Source organism: Myxocyprinus asiaticus, chromosome 29, assembly GCF_019703515.2.
Source record: "Myxocyprinus asiaticus isolate MX2 ecotype Aquarium Trade chromosome 29, UBuf_Myxa_2, whole genome shotgun sequence".
In the NCBI taxonomy this organism is placed as follows: domain Eukaryota; kingdom Metazoa; phylum Chordata; class Actinopteri; order Cypriniformes; family Catostomidae; genus Myxocyprinus; species Myxocyprinus asiaticus.
In genome coordinates this window covers 2,110,587-2,137,748 of record NC_059372.1, presented here as the reverse complement: position 1 = coordinate 2,137,748, position 27,162 = coordinate 2,110,587, and the positions used below count along the sequence as shown (strand labels likewise).

The 27,162-nt window shown below is 40.8% G+C and overlaps 3 protein-coding genes across 6 annotated transcripts in view; all 3 read right to left on the bottom strand.

The window, feature by feature from the left end:
* The window catches only part of LOC127419881 (gastrula zinc finger protein XlCGF7.1-like), a 380,158-nt gene extending 357,167 nt beyond the window's left edge, over positions 1-22,991 (bottom strand). Inside the window, exon 1 of the mRNA XM_051661693.1 lies at positions 21,535-22,991. The gene's annotated coding sequence lies outside the window, so the exon portion shown is untranslated. The remainder of the gene's footprint in view (positions 1-21,534) is intronic.
* Positions 1-27,162, bottom strand: part of LOC127420185 (zinc finger protein 271-like) — a gene marked incomplete at its 5' end in the record, with an annotated part of 180,940 nt that overhangs the window by 5,012 nt on the left and 148,766 nt on the right.
* The window catches only part of LOC127419876 (zinc finger protein OZF-like), a 200,693-nt gene that overhangs the window by 62,393 nt on the left and 111,138 nt on the right, over positions 1-27,162 (bottom strand). The window contains exon 6 of one of the 4 annotated variants that reach the window (XM_051661684.1): positions 13,800-14,016. The exons of the other annotated variants lie outside the window; for them this stretch is intronic. Within the exon in view, the coding sequence (XP_051517644.1) occupies positions 13,800-14,016 (217 nt within the window). The remainder of the gene's footprint in view (positions 1-13,799; positions 14,017-27,162) is intronic. 4 annotated transcript variants of the gene reach the window in all.

Here is a 27,162-nt window from a genome sequence, read left to right as displayed (position 1 = left end):
GTAAACACTCACAAAAACTTTAACTGTTCTGTATTGCCTGCACTGGACTAGGAAACAGATGAAGTGAGCTCTGCTGACATGTCTTCTCTCCTATTGGTTGTCGCTGCAGAAAGTCGCTCATAATTTGCATAAAGCTAAACTCACTTGAAACGCCCTCATTTGGTCACCAGAGGTCATTGTTGCTCGTGTCACCGGAAACAGCCAGCTCTCATTAAAAATGAATGATATGAAGTCGCTTTGTCGCTGCATGTGTGTACAAGGCTTAAGATAGCTCAGAGCAAATCACTTGCAACAAGCTTCCCTCACAATTGCAGAACCAGCTTACACCACAGAACGTACACTATATGGCCAAAAGTTTGTGGACACCATATGTGCTTGATGAACATTTGATTTCAAAACCTTAGGCATCAATTTCCCCCTTTGCTGTAATAACAGCTTCTACTCTTTTGGGAAGGCTTTCCACTATACTGTATGTAGTAACATGGCAGCAGGGATTTGCTCTCATTCAGACACAAGGCCATCAGTGAGGTCAGGAACTGATGTTGGTCGATGGGGCCTGATTTACAGTTGCTGTTCCAGTTCACCCCAAAAGTGATCAGTGGGGTTCAGGTCTGGGCTTTGTGCAGGCCAGTCAATTTCTTCCACGCCAGACACAGTAAACCATTTCTTTATGGACCCCACTTTGTTCACAGGGGCATTGTCATGCTGGACCAGAAAAGGGCTATCCCCAAATAGTTGATAAAATATGGAAACACAAAGCCCAAGCCATTACATAAAGAAACATTAAGATTTTTCTTTACTGGATTTAATGGAGTAACCAAATTTGTTAATTAGAAGGGGGTGTCCACAAACTTTTGGCCATATAGTGTATGTGGTCCATCTAAATTCTACTGAAAATATTCTGCTGAGTTTAAAGCAGAAGTCAAACCTCCAACAGCTAGACAGCCCAGACATTATTAACAGAACTGATGAAGAAAAGAGACAACACTGTTCCATGATGAAAATTAAAACCTTCGAAAGATTGACATAATGTATATTGCGTTATTGTGGCAGATGAGTAAAGCATTGATCAGACAATACAAAAAGTGTCAATATGTTGTTTGTTTTATTCCCATTTCATTGAAAAAGCCTACAGTTTACAGCAGGGCTGGGTATTGATACAGATTTCCCGATTCGATTCCGATTCAATATCGATACATTTCTGTTACAATGTCCAATTTGCTTATATATGAATTAAATTCTCTCTCAGCTAAATTTAAAGGAACCTTCTAGGTAACCCTTGTAGGAACAATATTCATTTTACAAATTATATTTTAGCATTAGATTTTCATCAAATTGGTCACATTTAAGCTTTTCAATCATGTTCAAATTCAGTCTATTCCATCAATGAATGTCTTGAAACTGCATATATTATGTTGCATTTATATTTTTGTTACGTTTATAGTTTACTTCACTTGTACTATTTACAAGTAGTTACATTGACATGTAGAACGTGCTAAATCCATTTTGTTGTTCTTCAAACTTGTGAGACTTCAACAGTGCTTATTTCATTCTGAGTTTGACATTCATAACTTGGAATTGTGTAAGATTAATACTATACTTTGGGCTGTCGTGATTTTGAAATTACATTTAAAATATATATATAGGGCTTTACTGGTTGTTTAGATCAGTGTTACTATCAGAAATAATTATTTCTGTAGTTATTAATTAATATTTAAATTAATCAATTGAATCTAACTCATTAAAACCTCATATGGGGCTCCAGTAAATGTAGTGTGCTACGTTTAGGAGCAAGTTTGGTTATTAGCAATAATTAATAATTATCAAAGCTAATTATTATTAAAATCAATAGAACATTGATGAGAATCAATGTTAGTTTTTTAAAATCCTTTAAATCAACAATTATCAAAGATAATCGTTAATTGTTAACATCGATGAAACATTAATTAAAATTAACACTGAATTTGATTGATCAATAAGCTAATCATCAAAGATAATTATCAAAAATCATTAGAATATTAATAAGATTAATAAGGATTAACATTGACAGGGCACCACTCTGAAATCAGGAACTAATAACCAAACAGTAAAACAGTCTCAATATTAGATTGTTTTCTTAGGAAAATCGACATCCGAAGAATATCGATTTTCGGGAGAAAAAAACAATGAATGAATCCGAGCACTGACATCCCGTCAGCATGACACAGGCGTATGCAAAACAAACCAAAACACTTCTCTTTGTAATATAAACAAAGTTTATTTATGCAGTAATAACAATTAATAATTAATACAATGCAGTCAATAAACTTCCAACTTCCAACTACAAACTAAACAGTGATATGATTAGGTATGGAAAGAAAAATAATTCTATAACATATAAGGTGTGTGTGTGTGTGTGTGTGTGTGTGTGTGGTTAGTACGAGAGAGAGAGAGAGAGAGAGAGAGAGAATTAAGTAAGTGATAGCCCAAAAGCCAATTTCGCGATAGTGGGAGAGAAAACAGCAGTCAGTTTATCACTCAGAGACGCGGTGGACGGCTCGTAAAAGTCCTGCGTTATTTGACTCTTTAATGGATAAACTCAGTTTCTGTCTCACCCGCGATGGTGAAATTGCACAACAATCCAATTTGGTTGGACCACAATACAGCAAAACAAATTTGTGATAATTAATACCGAGTATTAATAATGAGCGGACATGGCGGTCCGTAAACTGTACAAGCAAAAACCTTGAAACACAAGAATAACACACTATAATATTCTATCTCTGCCCAGATGTAAACCTCTTACTTGAATCGCATGAGGACACAGGTAGAATGTGTTTTCCTCCGTCCTTTAACCCGACCCGGTTCCTTGAGGCTCGGGTGATGATGGGAGGCCGTTTCCTCGCTCTGTTGGCGGGCGGTACGGCTGTTGATTCTCGGCGGGCTGGCGGAGAACTCAGAAATGTCGACTTGATTGAAGATGGAAGAGAAATTTTTAATCTCTTCACTTCTGTAGGCAAATGGATGAAGATGCGAATCGCTCGGCAGTCTCCTGTTAGAGTGTTTGGTTGAACACAGACTAATCTCAACTCATCCAGCGAGATGGAGATTGTATGGCTACAGTTTCAAGTCGGACGTTACTTCCTTGTGCCACGAGGTTGCACCGGAGAGCAGCGAAGAGCTGCATCCACACGCTGCAAACAAAGTCGCTGGAAGCAAATCCCGGAAGCATTTCAGAGGTATTTCAACTCCTGATGATGTCATGTTTGAGGGACGTTCTGTTGTGTGCCTCATCCAACAGGAGTTGAGAGTTCGATCCTTTAGTGAGCAAGGCTTCATGGATTTGTAGTCTGTTTTGGACTCCGTTTGTTTGATTTTGGCGCGATTTTTATCAGTAAGATTTACGACTTGGAAGGTGGGGGTTTGAGTTAGGTTTTTATGACTGTATTAGGCCTGCCTTTGTCTTCTATCTGAATACATGAGGCCCAACATTCCCCCCTTTGTTCTGAAGAGTTGGTTGTTGTCCAGCATCTTTAGAGCAACTGAAGGGCCGAACAGTTCTTGTCGGTTCACAGTAACCTGTGGGTTATGCCATCCATGTATTCCTGATAGGAAAGAGAAATGGTTGCACAGTCCATACAGTTCATTAGAGTTCACAGAGGCTTTATCGTCTGGACAGAGATTGAGGCACATCTGGGCATAGAACTTCTAGCTAATTCTAAAACTACATTCATCACAAATAAAAATTTCAAGTTATTGGAAGGCACAGCATTAACCATAACACAATCCTTTGTTGTTCTTTGGTCATAACACAAAATCAAAGTAGAACCTGACATTGGTTACTAGGAACAAAATGTTAGAGGAAAGGAGGGTTAAAGGTTAAAAGGCTTATCCTTGGAAATGATGGGGTTAACCTGTGGGATGGGCTCAGACTGGTGTGTAAAACGCGGCTGTATGAGAAGCGAGTCCAGTCTGGCCTGTAGGTGTTGAATGTACCTGTACATGGCGTGTGCAATAATTGCGATGATGATCCAACCACTAAGGAGGAGCCAGAGGGCAACCAAACTGATAGGGTGTTCTCAGTAAGATGACAATCTGCTTATGTGACTATGAATTATAGTGGTCAAGCCAGTCGGTTTGAGACTGAACTTCACTAATTTCATCCCTTCAGCCTGAAGCTGCTGTTGAAGGGTGTCATCAAGGGTGAGGCTGTGACCTCTAAATGCGTCCATGATCTCAATTTCTGCGTCATTTTTGTCGACGTTGAGATGATGGAGGACAATATCGTCAATGTGCATGGTGGCTCTTTGGGGAACCATTAAGAACACCGTTTGGTTTGGTAGCCTTAGTTTACTGGCTGCATCATGGCAGTCGTATGACTTCGGTGGCTGGTGTTAACGAGCCAGCGATTGCCTGCTCGCTCTACCTTTGTCTCTGTTCCTTTATCTTTGATGGACATGCTACCATGACACTTGTTCAGGGAGGTAGTTAGTCACCTCTCTAACAAAGGGGTTGCGTTTTGACAAACCCAATGAATGTTCTTTGTCTTGGTACACATGTTTAGGTTAGAGATAAGGTAGAGCGAGGGGTCCTCATCATGGTCGGTGAGTGTTGGTGGTGTTTTGAGGTGAATGTGTGCATTACCTCTCTGAAAACCAACATTAAATACAGATTTTAGTCTATATATATTCTGCCTATGATGGTAGATTGAGGATAAATCCTATTTTGAGGTTCTGAGGATTTACATGGATTGGAATTTCAATGCCAAAACTATATGCCATGTGTATCTGTGAAGGTTGCACAACGGAGATAGTAGCAGATCTAAGGATTTGTTCGACAAGGTCTAGGGATACCAGGTAAGCTGGAATCCTTCCACCACTCAGACTGTTGACTGAGGAACTCATTTCCCTGAGGAGGTCCTGCATTAGATCTCTAACGATACACGCATAAGTTGTTTTCTCTGACAAAGTCCCTAAAGCGTGCAAAGTGTTATTGATAAGAACGGATTGCAAATTTACAGTGACTATAGTACCCTGAAGGGTTTTACCCAGGCCCTGTAATTGTTCTTATTGGAGTCGTCGTTTCTGCTGGATTTTTTTACGATGGCGACGTGTATATCTGAAGCTGGCGAACTGTTTTCTGGACCAAGTGGTCTCGGTATGTCAACCTGAGCCCACGTGTCCACGACGGCAGTCAATGAGAGGAGCCAATCGGTTCAGTAGGTACTGGCCAACTAACAGTGGTTCCGTATTAATGGGACATATGTAAACAGGGTCTATTAGCATCATCCTTTGAAAGGTGTCAATCCAGGCCTGTTTTGTGATTAGACGACCTATCTTGCATGTAGCTTGTGATGCTTACGTTGCAGGTCTCTCAATAACGGTTTGCCAAGGGAGAGCTTTGCTCTAGCCACCTCTGTGAAGGTGTTGGAACCCATTAGACTATTTCAGAACCGGTGTTGAGTAGTACATAGGAGCTGAATGACCCATGTGTCAGGCGTTGCCCTTACGGAACAGATCGCCCAAGAAGGTCAGAAAAGGAGGGTGTGGCATGTTAGGAGCGACTGTTTTTGGGGAGCAACTTGGACCCTGTTCCCCTTTTCCTGACCTACAAAGTAAACTTTGGCGTTAACGGGAGGGGGTACATCGTCTAGTCATACTGACGGGGTTTCAGTGCCGTGTTCCTTTGAGGAGGTCGATGGACCTGGTGAACAACGGAGCACGTCAAGCTTAGTTACCAACTCAGTCAAGCGTCTCCTAATATCCTCCATTTCCTCTCTCAAATCTTGTTCTCTGAGGGGATTTGAAACCTTTTCTACCCACTCACCTTCTTGTTTGCGTTTTCATTCGAAACGTGCATTTATTTTCGGCTGGCGAACGTTTTGTTGTTTAGGCCTGCCGTGACCCTGGGGGTGTGTCTGGTCACCACCCCCCTGGTTCTGTTGCCTACCCTGCTGGCGGGGTGATCGGCGCCTCTGGGGTCCTGTTCTAGCATTCACCTTAACGCGAGGCGTTTCGTTGCCTTCAAACGCTAGGTCTGCATATGAGGCTTGGATCCCCAGAGCTCTGGCGTCGCCTTTGTGCCCTCGGGCAGGGCGCACGTGTGTCTCCCGTGCCAGTTGCGCATACTTTCTGATTTCCTGCATGGTGGGGTTGCCCATTCTGCAGTGCATCGTGACGTCATATCGCACGCACTCATGGAGGTTGTGAAGGATGAGAGACTTGAAAGCTTGTTCCTCCTCCAGACCTGGTTCGTTACGTCCTTGGAAGTACGTGGTTCTCAGGTATCTATAATACTCACGTGGAGGCTCGAGCCTCTTCTGGGTGATGGCGAAAGCAGCTATGGTAGCGCAGACTTCGTCGATATACAGTGAATACTCCTCGCGTAGGGCTTTACACAGAGCCGAGTAGCGGTTTCGTGTACCAGTCGGTAGCGTTTCCATGAATGCATGGACACTCCTTACCGTGGTCTTCCATATAAGCTTGAGTTTTTCACGCGACGAAGCGTAAGGCAAATCAACTAGGCAGTGCTCAATTTCTCTAAGATAACTGTCGATGTTTGAATCTTGATTATTTGGGTCAAAACGTTCTATGTCCCCTGCGAGGGACTCGAGTTGTCGGATGCGCAAGCGTTGGTGTCAGTATGACCACGGGTCGTCCGAGTCATCCGAAACATCATAGTCACTCGGATCGCTATAGCGATGAGGACAACTTCCTCCCCTTCGTGGTGGGGAAGGAGTCCAGTCGACGCGTGGGGGTGGACCCCGGGTTGCGTACAGCTCCCTGGTCAATGGGATCTTTGAGCCGCTTACACCACTCTGGGCTTGAAAATAATTGTCCCCCCTTCGTGGTGTGGAATCAATCGGTTTGAAACGCAAGGTGGCGTGACTGAAAACTGACTGGGGGGGCAACTATAAGGAGGGGCACCTGCATCCAACCAGCGGGCCGCTGGAGGATTTTGAAAGGTGTCTTGGAGGACGTCAGAGACTGTACTACTAGGAGCAGCTCGGCTTCTAGCATGTGTTCCTGGGTTTCTCAGGGGCACATTTCTACGCGTAGCGCTAAAAAGGGGGCCCTCTTCTATGTCAGATGTTGTGCTGTGTGTTTCAGCTGCACTTACCTGATCTGACTCTACTTTTAGCTGGGCAGTTTATAGCTGCCTGCGCAGGGCTTCGTTTTCCTCCTGCATCCGGGCATTATCTTTCTGTGCCTGGACTTTCTCAGCTTGGGTGCACCTAATTTCTTGGTGTAGGCTGAGATTTTCCTTCTGCACCGCTTGATAGCTGCTCTGCAGCTGGGCGGGCTGGGCCTGGTGCTCGGCGGTTTGCAGTTGGGTTCTGCGGTGATGGAGGAACATTTGGCCCACTAGGTCCAGGATTTTGCGCATTGGCTTCCCGACCGGGTTGTTGACATAATCAACTAGTTCCTGCAATGCTTCTTCACAACGACTAATATTGTAGCCATTAAGGTTATCTCTCTCCTCTATGGAGAGACAGAGGACAGCAGCAACTACATCTTGCAGTGCTGGGTCGACTAACCTCTGTGGAGCTTCAGCTCCAGTCACGCAGGGCGACTGGTGACTCATTTTACTGGGGCCATAAAAACTCTTGTGATAGTGGCTCTGATAGCTTGTTGTTTTACAGTTGATATAATGCTAACACGAAAGCACAGGTGAGAGGCTTCGACCTGTGGCTTACGGTCTACTGTTATGTAATGTGCAAATTTCACTGCGTTCTCTCTTTGGTGGACGTCAATGAAGTGACTTGGCACCTCTCTGTAACATTTAGATGAAAGCGTTAGGAGTTAAATAATAACAACAGCAGGTTTTAAGCAGACTATAGTAAATTTACCAACCCCTAATTCACTCTTAAGAGCACTTTCACACCACACTGGCTTATGTTTGGCAAGTTTTGATAAGTAAATTGTCAAACAGAACCAAACTTTGAAGTAAGGATTCAAGTTATTACTTTGGATTCTTATGCATACACACTGTGACAGAACTGGCACATAGGATTCCTCACACAGGGCACCAATTATTATGTAGGGCTTTACTGGTTGTTTAGATCAGTGTTACTATCAGAAATAATTAATAATTATTTTATTAATTATTTCTGTAGTTATTAATTAATATTTAAATTAATCAATTGAATCTAACTCATTAAAACCTCATATGGGGCTCCAGTAAATGTAGTGTGCTACGTTTAGGAGCAAGTTTGGTTATTAGCAATAATTAATAATTATCAAAGATAATTATTATTAAAATCAATAGAACATTGATGAGAATCAATGTTAGTTTTTTTAAATCCTTTAAATCAACAATTATCAAAGATAATCGTTAATTGTTAACATCGATGAAACATGAATTAAAATTAACACTAGCTTATTGATCATTCAAATTCAATCATCAAAGATAATTATCAATTATCAAAAATCAACAGAATATTAATAAGGATTAACATTGACGGGGCACCACCCTGAAATCAGGGACTAATAACCAAATAGTAAAACAGTCTCAATATTAGATTGTTTTCTTAGGAAAATCGACATCCGAAGAATATCGATTTTCGAGTAAAAAAACAATGAATGAAGGTTTGAATCCGAGCACTGACATCCCGTCAGCATGACACAGGTGTATGCAAAACAAACCAAAACACTTCTCTTTGTAATATAAAAGTTTATTTATGCAATAATATCAATTAATAATTAATACAATGCAGTCAATAAACTTCCGACTACAAACTAAACAGTGATATGATTAGATATGGAAATAAAAATAATTCTATAACACATAAGGTGTGTGTGTGTGTGTGTGGTTAGTACGAGAGAGAGAGAGAGAGAGAGAGAGAGAATTAATTAAGTGACAGCCCTAAAACCGATTTCGCGATAGTGGGAGAGAAAACAGCTGTCAGTTTATCACTCAGAGACACGGTGGACGGCTCGTAAAAGTCCCGCGTTATTTGACTCTTTAATGGATAAACTCAGTTGCTGTCTCACCCGCAATGGCAAAATTGCACAACAATCCAATTTGGTTGGACCATAATACATCAAAACAAATTTGTGATAATTAATACCCTGAGTATTAATAATGAGCGGACATGGCGGTCCGTAAACTGTACAAGCAAAAACCTTGAAACAAAAGAATAACACACTATAATATTCTATCTCTGCCCAGACGTAAACCTCTTACTTGAATCGCATGAAGACACAGGTAGAATGTGTTTTCCTCCGTCCTTTAACTCTGACCCGGTTCCTTGAGGCTCGGGTGATGATGGGAGGCCGTTTCCTCGCTCTGTCAGCGGGCGGTACGGCTGTTGATTCTCGGCAGGCTGGCGGAGAACTCAGAAATGTCGACGTGATTGAAGATGGAAGAGAAATCTTTAATCTCTTCACTTCTGTAGGCAAACGGATGAAGATGCGAATCGCTCGGCGGTCTCCTTCGAATCCATTAGAGTATTCGGTTGAACACAGAGTAATCTCAACTCGTCCAGCGAGATGGAGATTGTATGGCTACAGTTTCAAGTCGGACATTACTTCCTTGTGCCACGAGGTTGCACCGGAGAGCAGCGAAGATCTGCGTCCACACGCTGCAAAGAAAGTCACTGGAAGCAAATCCCGGAAGCATTTCAGAGGTATTTCAACTCCTGATGATGTCATGTTTGAGGGATGTTCTGTTGTGTGCCTCATCCAATAGGAGTTGAGAGTTCGATCCTTTAGTGAGCAAGGCTTCATGGATTTGTAGTCTGTTTTGGACTCCCTTTGTTTGATTTTGGCGCGATTTTTATCAGTAAGATTTACGACTTGGAAGGTGGGAGCTTGAGTTAGGTTTTTACGACTGTATTAGGCCTGCCTTTGTCTTCTATCTGAATACATGAGGCCCAATATATATATATATATATATATATATTTTAGGGCTTTCACAATTATTCCAATTATTTTGTCATACTTCTTAAGGTATGTGTACTCCATACACCTTCAGTAATTTAATACAAATACAAATGAACTTGGAATCATATAATAAAATAATCTTTTAGGTCAACATTAATCTTGGACCATTTTACATTTACACTATTCATTTTGGAACCCAGTCAACCTGAATAGCTATTATGGGTGTAACTGTTCTCTGTAAAAAAAAAAAACTAAAAAAAAACTAACCTTATGGTTCGTCAATCACAGTTCGGTAAGCATTGGCACCGCGGTCGGGGTCTGGGCTGTAGGTGAGCCGAAATGGCATAGACTCCCTTTCGTTTTTAAGCAGATACTCAGTGCTAATTCTGACAGATATGAAACAATAACTAAAGTGCTTGGGGTGTTCATTGCCATATGTGGAATTTCCACGTGTTATTAAAATACTCGAGCAGCATTATCACAACATCCCTTCTTGTATCCATTTTAATAGCAACGTTATTCCTTCTACAGTGATGTACAGATTCCAAATGTTGAATATGTTAAGTCTAAAATGCACTTTATGTTGATGCATGTAGCATTAAAGTCCAGGTATTAATTTTAAATGTTGATTATTATGTATGAAAATTAACCATGGATTTACTATAGTAATATTGTAGTAACCATGATCCAGAAGTAACCATCTGAGCAGAAGTCATGGTTTAGATACAATTAACCATGGTTTTATAACAGTAATACTGTAGTTTCTACACTGTGCACAATTATTAGGTAAATTGTATTCCTCAAGATTAATTTTATTGTTCAACAAAACACATTACACTCAGTCAATCCAAAATGTTATTGAACCTCAAAACCTGAATGTTTAACAAAGAAAAAGTGATTTTTTTTCTTTCTCAGGGGAATATATAAGTGTGCACAATTATTAGGCAGCTAAATTACAAAAATAAATTCACCCACCCTTCTTTTAAATGTCTGCCATGAGTCTTCCATCCATGGAGTCTGACAGTTTCTTGATCTGTTCATGATCAACCTTCACTGAAGCAGCAACCACAGCCTCCCAAATGCTGTTCAAAGAGGTGTATTGTCTTCCCTCACTATAAATCTCACGTCTGAGAAGGGCCCACAAGTTCTCAATAGGATTTAAGTCAGGTGAGGTAGGGGGCCAAGTCATTATTTGGGCATCTTTGACGCCCTTACTGGCTAGCCAAGCAGTGGAGTACTTGGATGCATGTGAAAGAGCATTGTCCTGCATAAAGATCATTTTACAAGTTGCACCAGATGGATGGGCCCGTGGCTGGATCACTAATGGACACAGGGCACCACTTTGAGCCAGGTGCCAGCAAGGTGGAGGAGGGGTTGTTATCATTAAGGATGAGCAACTCGAAAACCAACTGCCAGTTCTGGAATATGGTGGCACTGGATGATAATGGGTTCCTGGTAGCTTCACGTTTAATTCTTCAAGCCTTTTGCAGTTAATTTGCACCTTTTCTTCTCCATGTGTTTTTTGCATCCCAGTTGACTATTGAGACCGTCAATCTGTGCATCTTATCACGTGGCTTGTTGAGTGCATTACCGCGGAGACTTTGCATGTGGAGGCTTCACGCTATTCTCTGCGGCATCCACGCACATCTCACCACGCGTCCCACCGAGAGTGAGAACCATATTATAGCAACCACGGGGAGGTTAACCCAACGTGACCCTACCCATCCTAGCAACCGGGCCAACTGGTTGCTTAGGAAGCCTGACTGGAGTCACTCAGCACGCCCTGGATTCGAACTTGTGACTACAGGTGTGGTAGTCAGCGTCTTTTTGGATAGGGAGCAAGTCCTGATGGTTGCGCTGTGCTGGCCCAACCAGACTTGGTTCTGGATTTCGGGCTGGGACACTCTCACGTGATCCTGAGACCATGGCCCGGTTTCGTGCCCAAAGTTCCCACCACTCCCTTTCGGGATCAGGTGGTGAATCTGCAAGCGCTCCCTTCAAAGGAGGAAGATCCGACCTTATCATTGCTGTGTCCAGTTCACGCCCTGCGCATCTGTCTGGACCGCACGCAGAGCGGAGCAGCTCTTTGTCTGTTTTGGAGGACAGCAGAAGGGGAAGGCTGTCTCCAAACAGAGACTGGCCCATTGGATTGTGGATGCCATATCTTTGGCTTACCAATCGCAAGAACTGCCGTGCCCCTTGGGAGTTCGGGCGCACTCCATCAGAGGTGTTGCGTCCTCCTGGATACTGGCGAATGGCGCCTCTCTAACAGACATATGCAGAACAGCAGGTTGGGCTACACCCAATACTTTTGCGAGGTTCTACAACCTCTGTATAGAACCGGTTTCAGACCGAGTGTTACTGGGTACCAACAGGTAAAGGTCGGGCAGCCGGTTGGGTGTATGGCTTGCATTAGCGCCTTTCCCCTCTCGAGGTGATAACAGTTCCACCCAACTGGTGAACACTGGACGCCTTCTCGATTTCTTAAGCACTGTCCGGTGACGAAATCGGCAGAGGAGTAACGCTGCCAGGCCCGGTACTCGTGGTATGGCCCTTTTCAGGTTAGCCCATGTATTTGGGCTCAGTGCTCCATATGTGGTGATTCCCCCCTCAGTAATCCCCTATGATGTATTTCCACAAGTTAAGTTTGCTGGAAATAAAAGCAGTCGAATGTGAGAGGACGTTTCTATTTTTGCTGAGTTTATATGCAGTAGGAAAGGTTTAATTTGTCTTGATTACGTTTTGAATTCATGACACTAATGCGCTAACATGCTATACGCGGCCATAATCTGTGCCGATTACACTCTGTTATTGTAATATATGATAACATACTACTGCAAAGACAGATGCATAGAAGAGTGTTAAATGGTTAGTTCACCCAAAAATGAAAATTTTTTGTCTATACAATGAAAGTAAACAGGTGCCATCGAGTTGCTAGCTATCTGATGGTCCAAAAGGCATATTTTGGCAGCATAAAAGTAATCCACACGACTCCAGTCGATCAATTAATGTCTTCTGAAGCAAATCGATAGGTTTGTGTAAAAATAAATAGATAATTAAAACTTTCATTTTAATTATCGCTTCCTGCCAGTAGGAATGATGCATCAGTGACGCAAGTGCAATGGCGCATTCACATGAGAAGTCGGAGGAATGAACGTCACGCGAAAGTTAGGTCATTTTTTAACAGCTATACAGTGGTGGGCGGAAGCAATGATTTAAAGTTAAAAACAAAGATCTAAAATGTTCTTAAAAAATCTTCACTTCGGTTCTGCTGAAGAAGGAAAGTCATACACATCTGGGATGGCTTAAATGGAAGTAAATAATGAGAGAATTTTCATTTTTAGGTGAACTATCCCTTTAATGTTCAGAATACAGACAAAAGAATGATGACAGAGGCATATCTTTAGGCAGATGTGTGAATGGCTGTGGATGACATGGACCAATGGTAGTAAGGTGCTTAGCAGCTGGTTAGAAGTTTTCCTAAACTTTTGCCCAGGCGAGATGTTATGAACCACCAAAACGAACTCAAAAACACCTTTTTGACCAGATTTTGCTCTAAATGCCATCACATCGTTTGTTTGTTTTTCCGATTTCATATGAAGTATATCGTAGCCATAAGTGTATTATCTGAAAAATAACTTTAAATTGTCTATCGACTGCTGAACTATCCTTTAAAAGACATGATTTTAAAAAGAACAAATTAAGACTTTAAGCAAAACCCTAATCCAGAGTCACTGTTCCTGCAGAACTGTTTTGACTTTGGAAAAATAAAAATAAAAAGATGTACCTTAAGACAACTGAGCACTTCTAAACTGACAATAAAAAATAGAGGGAAACTTTTTAGTGTGACTTTTGAGTGATAAAATCATCTGCTAACAGATCCTAACAAGTCGATTGTCATGAATATGTAAAACAACATTACAAGAAGAAACATACCTGAAGGAAAAAAATCATCATCATCACTCTGTTGTTCTTCTGCTGTGGTTTCTTCACAATCTTCATCAGTCTGTTGTTCCTCTACTTTGATTTCTCCTCTCCTCTTCATCAGGTTCTTGCAGTCCAGCAGCTTCACTGAACACATCTTCACTGGTATCTGCAGCATCTGCTGTTCTCCGGTGTGGATTACATCCTTCTGATCTCTCATGATGAACATCTGAACACAAAAACATCATCATTATAACAAATCTGTTAAACAAAATAACTTATTTAAAAGTTATGATGATAACACTTTTACATGGTTAAGGAATCCATGGATTTAATTCACAATATCAGTCTGTTTCCCAGGGTGGTTAATTGCCCTTTTGTTCTTAAATTAAGAGTTCCTTAAGTTTTGTGATCCTCCATTTATTCTTAGAGAAGGTTTTTTTTTTTTTTACCCTGGGGGAGTCCGTGTCAATTTCACAAGTACTGCTTTGTTCTGTAGCAGATGAAATTAAGCAGATACGCATTCTTTAAGTCAGACATTTCGACGCCATTCTTGCAGGATTTCTAGTTTTATGACCTAAAGGTCACAGTGACCACGTTTACATGCACTTAAGAAAATGGTTTATTCCAGGGTTTTTGCAGAAAGCGACGTTCTGAAACGTCATGTAAACAAGAACGTAGATTTCCTTACACCTAGGTTTCTCATGAAGACAGCTGCTTATGTGGCCATGTAAACACATCAGCGGCGTTCTAACATGTTTGTGAGGAGTGCGCATGTGCGTGGAACAGACCAAATAACAAACATCATAGAGTGGAGCCCAACAACAAGAAAACAAAACATTTCTGGGAGTACAGTGGGAAAAGTACATTCACTATACCCATTTATAAACACCACTGTAAAATATCGACGGTCCCTCACGTTTGCGTATGCACTCCTACACTGAGGGAATCCCGGAGTTTTATGTAAAGGGAAACCCCACTACTGAAGCGCAATTCCGTTGCAGGTCAGGATAGAAAGGTTAGGAAACAAACACAGAAAGAACTCTGGAATATCTGGAAATAAAGAAAAGCAACAGATAATAAAATAGTGCAATCTTCCCAAGTTACCATGTTTGTTATTCACAAAAACGTTGTGGGGAAATTATGTTGCTGTTGGAAAGCAGCTTACTGATTGAGCTGCATGTATACAGGATTACGCCGCTTATACAGTGCATGTATACTGGAACTGCTTTCTCGCAATAGCCCGCTTTCTGGTGTCCATGTAAACGTAGTCATTGTGTGTGGACTCAAAGCCTTTTTGAAGAATCCAGTTAATGGCTCTCTGACCATAAGACCAAGGATGGATTAAGAACTGAGAGGCCCATGGGCCGGTACACCACTGAGGCCCCCCATGACTTGACTATGTTCACCTATGCAATACAGGACACTTGGCAGATTTGGTTGGATTTTTCATATTAACGGAAGAAAAGTTTGGAGGAATGTCTTACACGGCCAATTATATGTACTTTTTAATTATGAACCAATCCATTAATAACATTATTAAATACATTAATTGACTGGAGTCATGTAGATTACTTTTATGCTGCCTAAATATGACTTCTGCACTGTCAAACAGCCAGCAGCCTGAAGGCATCCATTTATTTTCATAGTATGAACAAAAAGAGCTGAATTGTGCTTATAGAACGAAGAATGAAAGTCATACACATCTGGGACTGCTTTAAGGGAAGTAAATCATGAGAGAATTTTTGGGTGAACTAACCCTAAGTTCCACCTTACCTGCAGATAACCAGGGTTGATGTTAGATTCTCGGCCAAACATTGATTTTAGTTGGGTTGTCTTGTTTTTTCTCCCTGTTACCTTTACCTCAGCATCCGTTACAGATCAAAGTGAGGCGCATGTGCAGTAATCTGATTCTCTGCGCGCGCTGCTGAAGTCAATTCAATTAAAAAAAACTTTGTCTATCCCACAGGGATAGAAATGTTTCTTTGACGTAAAGGCTCAATCAAACAATACATACATTACATTAAAAATAAATAAATTAGGAGTCACGCGAAGCCATGCGAGGAGCGGACGTGTAAACGACGAGCTCTGCGCACTTTGCTCGTTTTAAATTTTTTTTTTTTTTTTCATAAACCGGTGAGATCTGACACATCCTGCTACATATCCGTTCTTTGAAGTCCACATGGCAAAGAAGTAAAAATTCTTGGGCTCTGGAGATATTAAAAGACACTTATGTGCTCAAGGTGAAACCTCTGATGGGCCTGCGGACCAGGGACTCGGTTTGGACAGTGTGACAGGAGAAATCCAGCGTCAACTGTCCAACATGTCTGTAATGCTGACGTAAGTTGTTATTGACTTAGAGGATCTTGCTGTAATATGTCGATTGATTACTGTGATGGAAACAAATTCTCAGAGTTGATTGACGAACGTCGAGAGACAGATCGATTATCTGGAGTCATCGGAGAAGGAACTGGCTGCTAATCCACTAGCGACCAAGATAGATTTAGAACAAGTTTTTGAAAAACTGGAGGATTTGGAGAACAGTAGTAGGCGAAATAACATCTGAATTGTTGGAATTCCTGAGCATGAGGAAGGCAGAGATATGGTGAGGTTCCTGGACAAGTTATTCCCGTGTCTGCTCAACGTGGCAGGCCACAAGCTGGAAATCGAGTGAGCTCACAGAGTCCCAGCTCGCAGATCCACTGAGGGAGACAGTGATCAATTTTGGCCAAATTTCTGAGATCATCCGATAAAGATCTTGTGTTATGTGAGACGAGTAAAGAAAAGCTTTCTTGGAAGAACCACAACATTTTCTTGTTCCCAGACTTTGCGAATTCGACAAGAAAGAAACGTGATCGATTTAAGGAATGCAAGAAACCCTTACATCAACGGAAGATCACTTTTGCACTTTTGTTCCCGGCCAAACTGAGAATAGATGCTAAGGATGGCCGCAAAATTTTTACATGTCCACAGCAAGCACTGGCCTACATACAGTGAGTAAGACCTTGGGTGATTTTCATGTTGCTGTTTAGTGGACCTGTCTCACTGAACATACACTCGATTGTCCGAGGAAGCTGGGCGCATTTTTAATTCAGTTTTGTGCTGGTTACACCTAGCGGCTGGAGTTTGTTTGTGTAATATCATTTCTTCGGGACAGCTTGTGGATGAATCTGCTCATTTTGGGTGCTTATGCCTCCTGTCGGCTGGAGTTGGCTTTGTGCAATATTCTTGCAGGACACTGGAGTGAGTTTGACTGCCCGAAGAACTGAATGGCCTGTTTTTTTTTTTTTTTTTTGGTGCTGGTTCCGCTAGAGGCTGGAGCTTGTTTGGTGGAGGAACACACCTTCGAGACAATTAAGTGGATGAATCTACACGTTTTTTTTTTTTTGTGTGTTTATTCCACTTATGGGCTGGTGTTTCTTTAATAGATTATATTCTGTTGTGCAATTCTGTATTACAAATTTTTGTATAGAAACACCGGACTTGAGCAATCCGACGGAAAGTTGTCGTGGGGGCTCTTGTAGGCGTACATGGACTGTTTGAGTTTAGACGGATGGACGCCGGTTGGTGCCGTCGTGCACGGGGTTAATGCGCACGTTTTTCTTTTTTCTGTTTTTTCTGTTCTGGGGAAAGTTCAGGTTTTGTTTGTGGTCACCCCATAAAAAGAAGGAAGGTTATTTCTTTTCTTAAATGTAAGAAAAAAGATATGTTTCTTCAAGAAATGCATCTTTCCCCCGCAGGAAGCTGAAAAATATGGGAAGATATGGGGTGGGCATGTTTTCTTTAGTGCTGGCTCAAGTAAGAGCAGGGGAGTCATTATATTGATAAGTAAACATCTACAACTCAAATTCAAATGTCTTAAACAGATCAAAGATAAATTAGGAAGAGTCATTATTGTTTTAGCAAAAATTCAAGGGCAAAGGTTTATTTTGGCTAATATACTGTTGTGCTCAAAAGTTTGCATACCCTGGCAGAAATTGTGACATTTTGGCATTGATTTTGAAAATAGGATTGATCATGTAAAAAAAACTGTCTTTTATTTAAGGATAGTGATCATATGAAGCCATTTATTATCACATAGTTGTTTGGCTCCGACGGTGTGGTTGTTTCAAGGAGAACAATATGACGATACTTAAACAAAAATGAGCTGCATGGTCGAGTTGCCAGAAAGAAGCCAATGCCACCAAAAAGCCTGGTTACAATATGCCCGACAACACCATGACATGCCTCACAGCTTCTGGCACACTGTAATCTGCAGTGACAAGACCAAAATGGTCACAACCATAAGCACTATGTTTGGAGAGGGATCAACAAGTATTGCGCTCCTTGAAACAACCACACCGTCTTTTTCCAGAGCAGCCTGTATTTCTCCTGAGGTTACCTGTGGGTTTTTCTTTGTATCCTGAACAATTCTTCTGGCAGTTGTGGCTGAAATCTTTCTTGGTCTACCTGACCTTAGCTTGGTATCAAGAGATCTCTGAATTTTCCACTTCTTAAGTGATTGAACAGTACTGACTGGCATTTTCAAGGCTATGGATATCTTTTTATATCCTTTTCCATCTTTATAAAGTTCCATTACCTTGTTACGCAGGTCTTTTGACAGTTCTTTTCTGCTCCCCATGGCTCAGTATCTAGCCTGCTCAGTGCATCCACGTGAGAGCAAACAAACTCTGACTATTTATACACAGACACTAACTGCAATTTAAAAAACCACAGGTGTGGGAAATTAACCTTTAATTGCCATTTAAACCTGTGTGTGTCACCTTGTGTGTCTGTAACAAGGCCAAACATTCAAGGGTATGTAAACTTTTGATCAGGGCCATTTGGGTGATTTCTGTTATCATTATGATTTAAAAAGGAGCCAAAGAACTATGTGATAATAAATGGCTTCATATGATCACTGTCCTTAAATAAAAGACACATCAGTCATATTTTCAAAATCAATGCCAAAATTTCACAATTTCTGCCAGGGTACGCAAACTTTTGAGCACAACTGTATATGCACCTAACGCTGATGATCACGACATTTTTATAGATCTTGAAGGGATGTTGCAAGCCGCTGGCACCCCTCATGATATAATATTGGGAGGAGACTTTAATCTGTTGATGGACTCAGTCCTTGAAGCAAAAGTGTGTAAGCCCCCTAGAGCAACACTGACGCTCCACAGGATGTGTACAAATCTGGGTCTTACAGATATTTGGAGACTTTTGAACCCATCATTTTTTTCATTAATCCATAAGATTTATTCTAGAATATATATATATTTTTTATATATCCAAGTCCCTCATTTCATCTGTTGTTGATTGCTCAATTGGAAACATTTTAGTCTCAGATCACACCCTGGTGAATTTAGAGGTGTTGCCACATATGGAGAAAAATAAAATCATATAGTTGGTGCTTTTGCAAAATCCTGATTTCCAACAAATGTTAAAGGCTGTAATCAATGTTTATATGGAGACCAACTGGTCCTCAGTATCCTCTGTGGGCGTGGCGTGGGAGGCACTTAAAGTAGTTCTTAGGGGTCGGATCATACAGTATGCCTCATTCACCAAAAAATCCAAAGTACGAGAACTCGTGGAGTTGGAAGAGAATATTAAAAGTACAGAGACAAAGCTGAAGCGCCAAATGTCGTCTGATGGCCTCAGAGAATTGACCCGATTGAAATACAGATTTAATACTATTTTGTCACAGAAATTGGAGTTTTTGCTATTCAAGGCAAGACAGTCATATTTTGAGTAGGGGGACAAAGCAGGGAAGCTTTTGGCTAGATATATAAAGCAGAGGGTGATCTTTTTCTACCATTCCCTCAGTGAAATCTGCTGGCGGTGAAATTTTTACCTCGGCCATTGATATTAATAATGCTTTTAAAAAATTATATATTGATCTTTATAGTTCCACGTCTTCATCTACTGATGAAGATACTAGAAACTTTGTGGAACCATTAGAACTCCCTAAACTGACGACTGAGCAAAAAAAAAATCTCTTGATTCTAAGATAAACTTGGAGGAGCTTGGCGAGGGGCCAGATGGCTTTGCCCCTGAATTTTTTAGATCTTATGCTACAGAACTGGCTCCACTTTTGTTAGAAGATTATACGGAATCATTAAAGAATGGAAAGCTTCCGCCAGCCATGACACAAGCCCGGATCATTCTGATTCTTAAAAAGGACAAAGATCCAAGCGAGTTAAGAGCTACAGTCCAATTTCCCTGATCCAGCTATACGTAAAAATATTGTCAAAAATTCTGGCCAACCATTTAAGTTATGATATTTCTTATACATATAGATCAGGTGGGGTTTATTTGGAGCTGTACCTCTTCTGATAACATTAGGCATTTCATCAATATTATGTGGTCAGTGGCGAACGATCAGACTCCAGTCGCTGCCATCTCACTTGATGCTGAAAAGGCGTTTGATATGGTAGAATGGGATTATCTTTTTAAAGTTTTGGATATATACGGGTTCGGGAATACTTTTATTAGATGGATAGGAGCATTCGGCAAGGTTGCCAGTCTTGCCCTGGAACCATTAGAAGCGCAATAAGAAGGGAAGATGTTTTTCCAGGGGTGGTGGGAGGTATGGCGCATAAGCTTTTGCTTTATGCAGATGTTATTTTATTATTCGTCTCCGAGCCCACTAGATCTATGCCTTTCCTCCACAGAATTATTAATTCCTTTTCAAATCTGAAGCTTTGCCTCTGACAGTATATTGCCCAGTAACAGCTTTTCAGACGGGTGCCTTCCAGTGGCCTAAACAGGGCATTAAGTATTTGGGCATCTTATTCGCAGCAAATTTGTGTGATTTAGTTAGAGTTAATTTCGACCCCTTAATAAAAAGGTTTTCGAGCGATGTGGGCTGGTGGACTTCATTACTGGAAAGGTTAATGTTATTAAAATGAACTGTATACCAAAATTCAACTACCTGCTACAGTCTCTCCCTGTAGATGTCCCCCTCTCTTATTTCAAGCAATTTGATTTTTACCCAAGATTTTGTTTTATTACTATGCATTCGGTCTCAGATATTTGTCTCATTGGTCGCTTCCACCTGAGAGAGGCTATCCCTGGTTTTGTAACCAAACCAGACCAAAGTTCTTTCCCCTATTTTGCCATTGCAAAGCCTTTCTATTAAACTAACCGGAGAAGTTAAGTCACACCCCATTATCTTGCTTTTGCACGCGGTATGTACAAAAGTGTCCAGAGTGTTTAATTCAGACATTTATTTAAATGCTGCCTCAAGCATATGGCGGAACCCAAAATTATGTATTAATAAGTCCCCTTTCTGCTGGTCAGTGTGGATTGTGAGGGAGGTTAAGATGCTCTGTGACCTATATGAGAGTGGAGTGTTGAGAACTTTTGAAAAAATGGTTCAACATTTTGGGATTCCCAGATATCAGTTCTTTAGGTATTTACAGCTGCGCCATCTGCTCTGTACTATTTTTGGGAGTAGCATACACCCCCCTAAACAGCAGATACTCTGGAAGTGGTGATAACTGCTTTTGTAAAAGGTCATGAGGCATCAGTGTATTACTCCCTGCTAATTCAGCGTCTGGGGGACGGAGCTTCAACTTCTCTCAAGAGATTATGTGAGAAAGATTTAAACTTGGTATTGGAGGAGGGAGTGTGTGCTAGGATTCTAAAAAATGTCAACTGCAGCTAGAGATGCAAGGGTGTGCCTTAAATTTAAGATTTTGCATCGATTCTATTGGACCCCCTCTAGATTTTATAGGTTTGGTCTTAAAGACACACCCACCTGCTGGTGATGCCAATCAGAAGACGGGGACACAACCCATGTTTTTTGGGGATGTGTTAAGATCCAAAAGTTTTGGTTGAGGGTTCAGAGCTTCGTGTGTGACGTGGTGGACACTCAGTTTTCGTTTTGCCCCAGACTGTGTGTTCTGGGTGATGGGGCGGTCCTGAATGTGGGTGATAGATATATAGAGAGCTGGGTCCTGACCGGCATGATGACTGGCAGGCAGGTAATCCTCAGGGGATGGAGGTCGTCTGGTGCGCCCTCATTTCGTGAGTGGTGCGTCGAGTTGGGTAGGGTGGCGCCGTTTGAGGAGTTTGTATATAGAAGGCTGGGCAACCTGGGTATTTACATCAGGAAGTGGAGCGGCTATCTGGCCTTTTTGGAGGGCTCTTGAGGAGGGACAGTGGAGAGGGACTAGAGTTATTTTTTTATGTCTCTAAGTATTTTCTGCTGTTTTATTGTCTATTTCAGTGTCTTTGTCAGTTGGCTTTTGACCACTGGAGTGCTTGTTTGTGTCGGGTGAGGGTGGGGAGTTTAATGTTCAGGGGGGAAAAGATATGATTTCATGCGGTTTGATTTTGCATTTTCTGTTATGTCTATGTGATTTGTTGCATGAAGTCAATAAAAATTGTTAACAAAAAAATTAAAAATTAAAATAAATTACATATACTAAAAACCCAAAGGCAACAGTACAATATGAGTTACAATATACAGTAAGTCCATAAACAGGTTTAAATTCAAACAAAAATTTGTCTTGTGCGACCATTAATAAATTATCTTTCAATCACAAAGATGGAAAAATATGAATAAATCACAATTTAATCAAATACAATATCAATATTTTTTTACTAATTACTTTCTAAAACCCTGATCAACCTCGACCAGATGAAAAATACAAGGGTACATGAAACTGTTCTTTTAAGTCTTTCAAATAAATCATATAAAATCAAATAAATTATTCATGTACTGGCCAAAGAATTTAAGGGGGCAGCGTTAAATTAGAAAACATACATTTTAACATTAGACGTGAAATTTAGATTTTAAATTCACTATTGTTTCATATAGAATTGTTCTATAGTCTATACAGTATTTAACGCAATTACATCAGAAGTAACTGTAATTAGAGTAATCCCTCACATTTTTCAATGAAAAAGTAATTTAATTACAGTAATTAATTAATTTGTAATGCATTACACCCAACACTGGATAGAGCTTTACCAATAACTCATCAAACTGGACTAAAATATAAACATGAGTTTACCCACAGACAGACAGAAAGTGTAAATAAACCTGTTCTTGAGTGTTTTAGTTGATTTGTTTACCTCTTGCATATGACCAGTAATCACAAATATGTATTTAAACAAACTCGAGGAAAGCATAAGATCTTTTTTTGTGCCCCACTCTCACCGAACATTGAACTCATTTACATTCAGCCGCTGATTTAAAGAGCTCATTGATCAGAAATTCATCTTAATATTCTCGGATTTCTGCTTATTTCTCCTGAAACTGATTTTTTAAAGCGTTAGTAACAAAACAAAGCACCATGATGAGATACAAAAGCTTTTTCTGCCTTTGTGTTAAGAAAAAGAAAGTCATTCATATAGGGTTATAACAACACAAGGGTGAGTTTTCATTTTTGGGTGAACTAATCCCTTTAAAGTAAAACAAATCTGGTTCCATACACTTGCATGGTGAAAAATAACTTGGATCCAATGTAAACATGAAATGCATTTAAGTAATTATGTTATATATACATATTAATTAAATGTAATTATGTCACAGGCCTGACTCCAGCTCTAAGATAAGGTGGGCCATAGGACTCTCCAGTTGGAGGGGTGGGTGTGGGGGTCAAGGTGGGCCAAGGGGGTGCCGGGCCCACCCAGCCCCCCCTGTGGAGCCATGCCTGTTATGTAATAAACCAACTTTGAGCATGTGTATGACTGTGTAAGTCAGCCGCCACCAAACACTATTTTGTACTTGCTTGTTTTGATTATTGGGGGGTTACAGTTTAAAAAAAATACATAAAACATTACTACCCCATTGTGAAATGTACATTTAAATGTACAAACCACTGTGTAAAACGTCGAATAAAAGTAGATAGCGTTTACCTTTTCTTTAGAGATCCAAGTAAGGCGCATGCGCAGTACACCGACCTTTAGTAAGTTAAGTGTGGTCACAACGTAACGACGAATGGACTAAAAAAAACAAACACAAGTATCTTAACTATAAGTGTTTGAGTTTAACCATAGACAGACAAAAGTGTAAATAGACCACTGCTTCTTAAGTGTTTGTATATGAAACTTGTATTATTATACCCGGCTAGGTAAATGTAAAGTTCAATAAAGGCTTGTGGACAGTGCAAAGCGAAAGAACTTCACAAAGTGTCCCGCCTTTTTTCTAACAAACGTGCATAATTTTAGTTTTTAAAGGGGAAATACTTTTAACCCATCTGTCAGTGCTCATTCTCCCCTAATATAGCGTATTATCGCCTTCATTGAACTCATTTACAGTCAGCCGCTGGATTTAAAGAGCTCATATGTCCGAAATTAATCATGCAACTCGCATATTTCTGTTTGTTTCTCCTAAAAATAATTATTTTAAAGCGTCGATAATAAGCTGTTTGCACGGTCATTTAAACGCAAAAGAGAGAAAAATGTACAGCGTACAAAGAAAACATAAATGAAAAATAAATATAAATCTCACAATGATGTTGAACACTTACCGAACTAAGTTCTTCTTGTGTTTTCTGGAGGTTTGCAAAACAACTTCTGGTGAATTTCCGCCACCTAATGGACTGGAGTGTTGATGCATTTGAGAACAAATATCTACATCTGATTTATCAGCCCTGTTGTCTCACTTTAAAATACATTATATACTTTAAACTGTTTTACAGCATTATACAGGAAAATCAAGTAAATGTTTCAATGAATCTCTTTCATCCTCTACACAGTTTAGCAGAAAACATTCAACAGCATTTGGGAAACTACATATAAGAGAATAGATCACCCCAAAATTAAACTTCTGTCATTATTTACTCGACCTCATGTTGTTCCAAACCTGTATTACTTCATCTCTTCTGTTGAACACAAAAGGCAAACTTTTATTGTTGTGACCCATCTCCATAAAATTAGTTAAACCACGGGTCTGTTGAATGCTTGATTCTGATTGGTTGATGGACGTTTTAAGGTGTGCAATTATTTTTCAAGTAAACACACGGCTATGAAGTAGTTCCAGGTCTTGACCGCATAACGGTTCCATATCACTTCGCCAAATGATTTTAGTTATTTCAAAGAGACGTACAGGCTACCACAACAAAATAACCAATTAAAACAAAGACATTGGTTAAGTACATCCAATAAGAATGACAAACAATGTCTATAATATCCTACGTTTATTTCAGTTTTGACTGAAAAGTGTCCTTGGGCTCCCTCTCTTTCTCTCTCTCTCTCTCTCTCTCTTTCTCTCTCTCTTTCGCTCTTGTCTCACCCACCCACACACACACACACACACACACACACACACACCCCCACACACACACACACACACACCCCCCCCACACACACACACACACCGTACATGCTACCACAGCAAAATAACCATATAAACAAACACATTGGTGAAAGTAAATCGGTTAAGTACGTCAAATAAGAGTCACGTGGCGCCATGCGAGAAGTGGACGTGTGAATGGCGAGCTCTGCGCACTTTGCTAGTTTTAATATTTGTGTCATAAACCGGTGAGATTCAATACACCCTGATTCTTAACTGTTCGAAGAAGACAATATGTCAAAGAATTCAAAATCTTCAGGCTCTGTAGATATTAAAAGACACTTACGTGCTCAAGCTGATTCCCCTCAGCGGCAGGCTGAAAGCCCCGGACCCAATTCGGACAGTGAACTGAAAGAAATCCGACGTGAATTAATGAATGTGTCACCAATGCTGAATAAGGTCGTAGCAGACTTGGAGGATCTTGCTTAAATACATCAATTGATCACTGCCATGGAGACAAAATTCTCTGAGTTTGTTACATGATTCTCGGATGTCGAGAGATGGATCGATTATCTGGAGTCATCAGAGAGGGAATTAGCTGCTAATCCACTAGCGTCCAAGATAGATTTGGAACACGTTTTGGAAAAATTGGAAGACCTAGAGAATCGTAACCGGCAAAACAACGTCTGAATTTTTGGAATTCCTGAGAACGAAGAAGGCCGAGATATGGTAAAATTCCTAGACGGGCTCTTCCCGAGTCTGCTTAACATAACAGACCATAAGCTGGAAATTGAGCGAGCTCACAGAGTTCTGGCTCAGAGATCTGCTGAGGGAGACAGGCACTGATCAATTCTGGCCTAATTCCTGAGATCATCCGATAAAGATCTCGTGTTACGTGAGGCGAGGAGTAAAGGAAGTCTTTCTTGAAAGAACATTTTCTTGTTCCCAGACTTTGCAAATCGACAAGAGAGAAATGTGATTGACTCAAGGAATACAAGATCTCTTACATCAACGGAAGGTCGCTTTTGCACTGATGTTCCCAGCCAAATTGAGAATAGATGCTAAGGATGGCCGTAAAATATTTACATGCCCACAGCAAGCATTGTCTTTCATAAAGACATTGGAGTGAGTAAGCCATTTGGTGATTTTCATGTTGCCGCCTAGTGGACCTGTCTCACTGAACATACACTCGACTGTCCGGAAACTGAGCGCCTTTTTCATTTCGTTTTGTGCTGGTTCTGCCTAGCAGCTGGAGTTTGTTTTGTGTAATATAATTTATTTGAAGTTCGGGGGTTTGATTGTTGCACTAATGTGGAATGTGGTCTTTATAATTTTATTTTTGACTCACAATCTAATTTTTCTAGTATGTCAAAATGTCAAATGTTAATTTGAGTGGATTATCTCTCTCCACGTGGAATGTGAATGGGTTGGGGCACCCCATAAACAGAAGGAAGGTTATTTCTTTTCTTAAATGTTAGAAATATGATAACCTATACAATCAAAAGTGGATCCAGTAGAATCAATGCAAAATATTAAATTGCATCAGATGGACCCTTGCATCTTTAGATGTAGACTTGATGCTTTTTAGAATCCTAGCCCACACTCCCTCCTCCAATACCAAGTTTAAATCTTTCTCTCATAATCTCTTGAGAGAAGACAAAGCTCCATCCTTCAGACTCTGAATTAACAGGGAGTAATACACAGATGCCTTATGAGCAGTGGCGATTTTAGGGGGTGGCCTGTGGTGGCCTGGGCCACCCCTGAAATCTCATTGGCCACCCTGTGGCCACCCCAGAACTGATTGGTAGTTCATCATGTTCATCAACACAAGAACGAAGAACCAATAAGATGACATCTCAGGTCATTTGTTGATTTAGAGTCACACTGACCCAGGGTCAGTTTTATATTTCTGACCATTATAGTAGTGGTGGGACTGAAGCTGTGTGAGCTGATCTTTCATTAGTGGGGGGAGGGGCAGGCCGCGGGTGGCCAGGCAGGTGACGCAGGTCGCCGGCGTATAATGGTTGGTTAGAAGCACGAAGCTGACACGAGCTAGCGTCTACCTCCAACTTCCAATGAGTTGATGACGTCGATTTGTGGTCAAAAAGAAAGCTGTTATTTGAGAGGTATGTTCATCTAATC